Source organism: Mirounga leonina, unplaced genomic scaffold (assembly GCF_011800145.1).
Source record: "Mirounga leonina isolate KUSES-001 unplaced genomic scaffold, KU_Mleo_1.0 Mir_53, whole genome shotgun sequence".
Lineage (NCBI taxonomy): Eukaryota > Metazoa > Chordata > Mammalia > Carnivora > Phocidae > Mirounga > Mirounga leonina.
Window position 1 is genome coordinate 80,574,606 of NW_023270807.1, and position 9,253 is coordinate 80,583,858.

The following is a 9,253-nucleotide window of genomic DNA, read 5'->3' on the forward strand; positions in this document are numbered from 1 at the left end:
CTCAAGTCAAATCCAGATGTAGGGACTCAGTTATATTTTGTGGTTGCACAGTCTTCTAGGACTCATGCAATCTCCAGCTTTGCATTTTGTTACCCCCAAGATGGTATTATTGTCCATAAGCATCGAGATGGAATTGTAGCCATCACATCTACATTCCAAGCCACAGAATAGAGGAAGGGATGAGAAAGTGGCCTTCCCTTTTTTTTAAGAGATACATGGACATGATTTCCATTCATGTCCCAGTGGCTGGCACCTAGTAATGTGGTTACTTATGCAAGATATACTGGAATTGTAGCCTTAATTCTGGATTATCCATGTTCCCAGTTAACATTCTAAGGATGAAAGAAAACTAGGAGTTTTTGCCCATAGACTGGCTTGGTCTATTGGGTACATAAGTGCACTTCAAGCTTCTGAAAATAATTCATAGTAAAGTTAACCATTGTTATATTATTATTCTGAGTTCTATAGATTGTATATTTATGCTGAAATATGTGACACTTCTGTTTGAATTATTGCCTGTATGTGAAACATGATGATTATTTTCAGCCATAAAAAAAAAGAAACTTCTACTAAATGGAACATTCTTTTTTTTTCAGTATATATTGACACATTATTATAAATCCTGGTACATCAACCGTCATATTATGTGTGCAACACATTAAAGCTTTTTTTTCAATGGTAAGGGAGTACCCCAATATCATTGGTGATATATTTTGTAATCATAACGTAGATTAGGAAACCCTGGAAGGTTTCTGTTGACAGTAGTCTTATCTATAATATTATAGGTCAGCCTAACCTATATTTTAGATTCTGACACAGAAGGAGTTGCAAAATTCAACTATTTATATGTTAGCTAATATATCAATTTCCTTTACGTTATCCCCCAAACGCTAGTTCAATAGCCTCTGTGTGGAAAAAACTCAGCACTTCAAGACAGTCCATTCCTTTTTAATTAAATTATAATATCAAGGAATTTCTTTTTTATATTGTTGACACTTATACACCCCAAATTAAAACCTGTTAGACTTTGCCTTTTCCTCTAGGGTCTAGAGATACATGATTCAATATGGGGGCTAGAAGTTTTTATATTCACTAAACATACTAAATAAATGTTTAAAACATTTTTTTCTTAGCCTTTGGTGAGAGATAACTAGTGGGTATCTGAAGGTTTTCATTCAGAGACCTATGTTTAAACATGCTCTAGAAGACTCACAAGATTCAGCATATGATTATACTCATGGCTAAGGTTCTTTATGGTGATGTAGTAAGAACACACAGCTGAGTGAAAGGGGAAAAGACACAGGCAGAGTCTGGAGGAATGCATGTGTAGATTTCTAAATGTTCTTTCCCTCCCATGAGAAGTCACACAGAGCACACTTTTCCCCCAGTAACAGGAGGACAGCAATATGTGTGTTATGTTTCTGCCCAGGGATGCCCACTAAAGAGTTAGTACCCAAGCTATTTACTGGGGGCTGGTCATATATGGAAGTTCCAGACTCTACAAAGAAAGCAGGTGTTGAGCATAAACCATATTACTTGCACAGTCTAGGTATAGTGAATCACTTGTCATTTAACTGTTGACTGGGAACTTTGAGAGCCAAGTAGACAGACACCAGTCAAGTGCCAACCTTGCAAGCTGGTTTTTTAAACTATAACATTCTCAGGCTTGCTATGTAAACTGTTTTCTGCAGACATAGGTAACTGCCCATATCTTTAAATTTCTAGATGAATAAGGTCAAGATATATGTGTAGGAGTGTATTTCATTTAATAGGCATAAAAACACAATGTAAACTTAATAGCAGTTTTCTGAAAGTGTTTAGAATATTTATTCATTCAGCAATAAAATTTTCAACAGCTTGTTTGGACTATCTGTGAATAACGAACTATATTGATAAATTTATTATCAATAAATCCATTTATTATTTAGCAAGAGAGACACCCTATTTTCATTGGCAAGGCCTTCCCATCTTCACTCTATTCTTTTCAGGGAAAAGAACAAAAAGTGTTGACATGCTGGGATATAAGCAAATACCATGACTTCTTCCTCCATTTCCCAATAAAAGCCTTGCCACAATCTCAACCCCCAGCTTTGGTGCAATGGCTTTCCTTCCTCCTTGGACCTGTGTACTAGTTGGTTGCTTTTCTGCTTCTTTAGCCAGAGCATCTAATTTCTCAGATCTGTATCCCCCGCTGTGGAAGAAGAGTGCTGGTCAGTTCAGTGACTACAGGGTAGAGAATGGAAAGTACATTATTGATCCCTGGGTATACCCTGAGAGAATGGGGATGTACAAAATCCTAGTGAACAAGACAGCGAGTTATTTTGAAAACATTGGAGCAGACAATGAACAAAATATTTTATGGGGGTTACCTCTCCAGAATGGCTGGCAATACAGAACAGGTAAGAATGACTCTTGTTTTCATCCTGATGATCTACCAATATGACCATGTAGTAATTGGGAAATAAGACTCTGTATATACCATACCATGTTTTTGAAAATTGATCCTTTTCTTTTTCCTCTTTTCCCCTCATAACCATATTTCTCTACTTCTCCTTCTGCTCCATAAATCCTTCTTTTATGTGCTTCTGTTTTGACTAGAAACCACAATGGGGCATAAGGCATAGTTGCCAAACAGAGAAAAACTTCATATTAAATCTATTGAAATCTATTGAGCATACTACAAGTATTTACTGAACTCCTGCTAGGTGCTAGATGCCATTCTAAGCACTCAGATGAACAAAGCAGTCAAAAGGATATACATTAAAGACAGAAGGTGATGTCAAATTAGCTTGAATTTTTTGAAGTTCCAGTTGTGATTACCTATACATGGATATTGGGCTGATAGGCATGGAGTGCCATCTTGTTCATAAGGATGTTTCTCTGCAAATGATTGATTCCTCTTGAAAATACATTCTAATGTTTAGTTAGGAGATACATTGTGGGCCAAGGATTCATGAATTAAAAAGATATTTTTGTTCTGGCTGACAGAAGAAGCTCATGAAGGAGAGTGGTGCTTCTGCCTACTCCACACTGATAATACTACCAATAAGGAGATTTGTTCTATTCCAATGGAAAAACTATAGAGAGAAGATTATGGTTGATCTTAAGTCTGAGCAGTGGTCATATCCAGGAGCTACTGAGGTTGACAAGTCATGCGTCTTTGTGAGGGAATGTCCTGAGACCCAAATCTACTCCTATTTTTCTTACATTCCTTGGGGTCAAAACAACCCTGGTCCAAGAGAAATCGCTAACATGAAGTCTACTATGGGAGGCATGACAACCTCAGGAGAGAGATGGAGTCTGAATGAGCTGGTAGATAAATGCCCTTCTTACACTTTTGTTGCATTCACACATCAGGGTCAAGCCTGACTAAAGTCATCCACTGATGAGCTGATAAGGGACCAGCATTTACTAAGAGCAGTGAGGAGATGGGGTGTGAGTAAGTACTTTCAGTTTACCTGCCATCAAAGAATTTACAACACAAGTGAAATAGAAAAAGATAGCAGAAATTAAATAGAAAACAATTAACAATAACTCTTGGATAAAAGATAAAAGTGCAAAACAAAGGGCAGAGTGGAGTCAGCTGGAGTAATCAGGAAAAAATGAATTTAAACTGAGACTTGAAATGTGGATGAAATTTTACTGGGGAAATAAAAATGAAATCTACTAGGAAATAAAAGGATGAGCCAAAGCAGTGTTTCTCAGTCTTGGTTGCATATTGAAAATAATTGCCTAGTTAAAAAAAATACCAATGTTTAAGTCCACCTGAAAAATTCTATTCTAATTTGATAATATTAGAAATTAAGCCAAAGGACAGGACCTGGAAACAGGATGGCATAGAAACATGTGATTGAGTGTAGGGTGTGTGTGTGTGTGTGTGTGTGTGTGTGTGTGTGTGTGTTTAAGAAAGGGGCAAGAAAAGGAAGGGAGAGAGGGATTGAGTGAGAGGGAGTTGTTGGGGATCAATGAAAGAAGAAGAGACCAAATTAAAGCAAAATATTTATTGATATTCAAGAATTAATGTTAGCATATAATAAATAATCCCTGCACCTTCTCTCTTCTAGGAAGATTAGCTGATCCCAGACAAAAGGAAGGCTGTGGCTATGAATCTGGAGATCCTCTGTGTATCTCTGTGGACAGTTGGTGGGCTGGTAGGTTCATTTAAATGGCAAAATAGGTAATAACCATCCCCAAGGAAAGTATTCAACCTAAAATCTTAGGGACAGAGACAAAACAATATTATTCCTTTGTAAGAAGGAATCTATTTCATCATGTACCTTGTGGCCTTTATGCCACATTCTAGAATTTAACAGCCATAATGTCAATAACGATTCCCTAGGACATCTTTAGCTTTTCATGGAAGGACTGAAACTAGGAGCTGCAAAGGACCATGGCCTCTGAAAGCCCAGCAGTGGCAGTCAGGTGGGAGGTCTCACGAGTGAGGGCGAGTCTCCAGAATGAGGAAGGATGAGAAATGAGGGAGCAAGTAAATAGGGCTTTTTCTCATTTTGCTCAGACCAAATGTGTTTGACTTTTAAACCATAAACATGTCAGAGTAGTGTACCACAAATCATTTTATCGATCCGTAATCAAAGCCTTCAGCCAGATATTTAATACTAAGATAATCAGAAGGTATTTTCTAATTCTTTAATTCTATTTTGTGTTTTAGTAATAAAATTTACACACAATTTCTTAGAGATATTTCCCAATAACTAGAGACAAGAATATATTAAATTTCACTTTCTTAGAGTGACACATGTCCCATACACCTTTACATATTTTTCTAATACTTCTAATACAGACTGGTTCTTTTCAAGACCCACAAATAGTCATGGCCATAGATGTAGAATTCAGGCTTTATTCTCAAATTGATTTAGTAGTTTGGAGTATCAGCCTGCTCCACTGGGGCGTAGAATTGCATTCATAAATGCGTGTCTATGATAAAAAATATTCTGCATCGCCAGTGAGAATCAGCCATCTAAATTATAATGTCTAAATCTGCTGGAATAGGTTATATTTAGAGAGAAATAAAAAAATAATAAATAAAAATAAAAATAGAAGAAATAAAAAAGTTAATTCATTAATTCATTTAAATATTAAATATTAAAATTAGTTTTTATTTAAGATATTATAGACAACTGCTTGAACCTACGTTTATTTATAATTGTAGGGTCATTAAAAAAAGCATATTAAAGTTATGTATATGATCCTTAGGGAGATTTTCAATTTTTTTTTTTTTGCTAGTGACTTTTAGGTTTCTGGATCTGTAATTTTTGCTTACTGGTTTACAGATTACTTAAAGATATTCTCTATCACATTTGTTAGTGCTTGTGGTAATCATAAGTATTTTGCTGTTACAGATATGAATTACTTTCTATGTGCATTACCTTTCCTTGCTGCGGTTGATTCTGGCATAATGGGGATATCATCAGACCAAGTCATGCTTTTGCCACCACCCAAGGATCAGACACAGTTTTGTCTTAATGTTTCTAGTTGTCAGTCATCCTTTCCTGAGCCAATGAGCAAGTGGAATACCTTTTACCAGGTTGTTTTCTTAAGTTTTATAATTTATTTTCTTAGGAGGTGGTAAGAGAATTTCCTTTTTTGTATAATGCTTTTTGTCTAGGTTTTTGTGTGTATCGTATAATGTTTTCCTAAGTGTAAAAATATAAATTGTTATGCAAATTATATTATTACACTGCAGCAGGCCATTATGTGCCATTAATACCCTCTGAACCAATATGGCATTAATACAAAGTCTATCCATTCATTTCAAATAAGTTATACATAATGTGAGAGCACAAAAGATATTTTACTAAATAAAAAGAGTAGTCTGGTTAATTGAACCTGCATGGCAACCGAGGGTTAACTCTTGGGAGAAACACAATTATGGAGTTGGTTTTTAGAACAGTCAATTAACTTATTTCAACTGAATTAATAAATGATCATATATAGTAGAACTAAACAATTATGTGGTAATCAAAACCAAATATTCAATGAGCAAAATACAAACATTGGCTAAACATAGACGTGGGCTAAGGTCCACAGTGAAAAGATAGATTTACTAGTTCTATAGATTATTAGTTCACTACTTTAGATATGATTGAATTAAATATTCTAATAAAAATTTCCTCCTTTTCTTAATTTTAAACTTTTGTAGTAATTTCTACTATGGTAGCAGGAAAGCAAATGACAAACCAAAGCCAAAATCCTCCTGGCCAGTATAAAATACTGACTCTTGAGAAAATTGTTGCAGCTCATTTCTTATAGGTGCATTCAATATTATTACTTATAATAGATATTTACTATACTCTTTTACAGAGTGTCAGTCACTGAGAGCTTGCACAGTTCTTGGAAACAAAATTCTCCTCTCATGTGGAATATTTATAAATTATATATGGGATTAAATTAAATGGTAAGGAGAGGAATTGTTATATTTTCTCAAATATGAATAAATTTCTCCTCTGCTACAGCATTTACAGTATCCTTCTAGTAGCTTTGAAGACCTGTTGAAGTACTTGTGGGCTGCACATGTCTCAACCTTGAAATATGCTGGCAAAATATTTGAAGATAGGTAAGAATGGATCCCAAGTCATTTCTATTTAATATGGTAAATGATTTTTGGCCTTACTTACGCCTTTTTATTCCTCTTTTAAAGTGGTGGTCAATCTTCTTATTAAATAATATTAGTCATTGTGTATTTTAATGATGAAGTGTAGCTCTTTTAGAATGATTAGATTAAAAGTGTCTTATGAAGAAGGGGCAAAATTTTGAGGAAAAAAAAAATCTTGTGCTAACCAACTGATACTAACAAAACAGCTAGCCAACCAATCAACAAATAAAACATACAACCAATTTGTCTATATAAAAAAAAGAAAAGAAATTTTCTTCATTATTTTGACCATGGGCACATTATATGGTAGGTACATACTTAAGGAAAAAGATCGAGTAGGATCAGGATTAGCACACAGAATAATTTAGAAGATTATCAAGCCACTCTACGTGTACATCTCGAGGTTATTATACACCTAGACGTGAAGGTGTAAGAATGATTTGTGTTTAGTTGTGAATGATACTGTATTAGTCAGAGTTCTCCAGAGAAACAGCCCCAATAGGAGAGAGAGAGAGAGAAAGAGAGAGGTAGATAGATATAGATAGGTAAAACCAGGAGGAGCCTGTCTTCCAATTTGAAGACCATCAGCCAAGAGAATTCCCTCTTACTTTAGGGAAGGTCAGCCTTTTGTTCTATTCACACCTTCAACAGATTGGATGAGGCCCATCCACATTATGGAGGGCAATATGTTTTACTCAGTCAACTGATCTGGAAATTTCCAAAAAAAAAAAAAAAGAAAACCCTCACAGAAACACCCAAAATGATGTTTAACTAAATATCTGGGCCCCCTGAGGCCCAGTCAAGTTGATGCATAAAATCAGCCATCATGGACACTATCTGAGGGTAAAGTCAACCACTTTGAGTGAGATATGGGGTAGAAGTCTGGATATGGGGGGCGCCTGGGTGGCTCAGTTGGTTAAGCGACTGCCTTCGGCTCAGGTCATGATCCTGGAGTCCCGGGATCGAGTCCCGCATTGGGCTCCCTGCTCTGCAGGGAGTCTGCTCCTCCCTCTGACCCTCCCCCCTCTCATGTGCTCTCTGTCTTTCTCATTCTGTCTCAAATAAATAAATAAAATCTTTAAAAAAAAAAAAAAGAAGTCTGGATATGGTAAAAAACAGGAACCAAAAAATCAGGGTTCTTGGTATTGAATAAGCAGACTGGCAAATCCAGGCAGGAATGTGTGCCTCTTAATTTCACTGATTGCCTCTCCCACTGACTCCATCATTCAGGTAGGTAAATACGTCACCTAAGTAGCAGATTCAAAGCACACTTCCTCCTTTGCCTGTTGGTATGGCTAAAAAAACCAGATACTGAGTTGGGCAATGGAGGAATTTTCTCCTGTGGCAACATCAGTGATAGGATTTGGGGCTGCGGTTGTAACTCAACTGCTCTTTCTATTCTGATGGCAGGAAATAGTAATGAGATTATCAGACAATGATTTCGGCCTGGGATTGCCAACCTCAAGATTTGACTGAGAGCAAGTCATGGCTCTAGATTACTTTTTTCATTTACGGATGTTCCAGGTTCATATACAAAGATAAATCACTAGAGAATGCAACTTTGTCCTTGAGAAATATGAGTACTTTAGGTAAATTCAAGGAAATTGAAGAAACTTTTTTCTTATAGGTACATTTCCTGTCTCCTGCGGATTTAGACTTTTAATCTTATTGTATTTATTCCTATTTATTTAATGGAACTGCTTTTGAAAGAAATATTGTATTTTTAACAGGCCAAGTTTATTTAAAAACTCCAAAATCACAGAACATAGGAATTTTTTGTGAATAATCTTAAATATTTACATGACTATTTTGATCAAAAGTGTATGACCTAAAATTTTTTTTCTGATAGTATTAGAAGCACTTTCCTCACTAATTATAACCAAAAAATTGCTTTTTAAAAAACTCTTTTTATTCTCTGAAATTTGATCCTTCTTACCTGACCTCTTATTTAGGTATCAACAAATAACCCTCTGAAATGAGTTTTTTAGATAGCTACTGTTTCTCAAGTACAATAAGTAGAAGAAATTTCACAAGGTATCCTAACGTAATATCTCACTTCAAAACACCTCCTTTTTCTAGATCCTGAGTATGTGGTTGAGCTGTTTAGTAATTTGCTCAAAATCTCATGGCCAATGACTGGCAGGGCTAGTATTTAAATTTCTCAGGACTCCATAGCTCATCTTCTTACCTGTAAGCTGTGCTGCCTGCAATGTACCTGGACTACAAACTAGTTTTATGAGGTCACTAGCTGCCAAGGTTCTTCTTCCCGTCTAAAAAGATACTAAAAGCTATTAAACAATAAAAAAATGCTTCCACCTTTTCAATATATAATGAAGCAGAAATAAAATATTATATTCACTTCCTTGAAGAATCTTTCAATTCTGGGGAGAGATGAGCCACCCAGGCAATCGCCTAACTGAACAAAATATCATTCATACCTCTTCTCCCTCCCTCTCAGGTAGGTTAGCAGGCAACTGAGTGTGATCAGGGCCTCTCTGTCCTAGGTGTGAGAGTAGTGGTTGGACGGTCCTTAGAGTCTTCCCACAGCTGCTGCTATTTCTATTTCAGGAATTCTTCAGAGATTCTTCTTTCTTTCCTTCCTTCCTTCCTTCCTTCCTTCCTTCCTTCCTTCCTTCCTTC

The 9,253-nt window shown here is 36.0% G+C and overlaps 1 protein-coding gene across 1 annotated transcript in view; it reads left to right on the forward strand.

The window, feature by feature from the left end:
• The first annotated feature begins 2,098 nt into the window (after positions 1–2,098).
• CUNH6orf58 (chromosome unknown C6orf58 homolog) overlaps positions 2,099–9,253 on the forward strand; it is a 20,521-nt gene continuing 13,366 nt past the window's right edge. Inside the window, exons 1-4 of the mRNA XM_034990580.1 lie at positions 2,099–2,399; positions 4,065–4,151; positions 5,361–5,545; positions 6,474–6,574. Coding sequence (XP_034846471.1) covers positions 2,099–2,399; positions 4,065–4,151; positions 5,361–5,545; positions 6,474–6,574 — 674 coding nt within the window. The remainder of the gene's footprint in view (positions 2,400–4,064; positions 4,152–5,360; positions 5,546–6,473; positions 6,575–9,253) is intronic.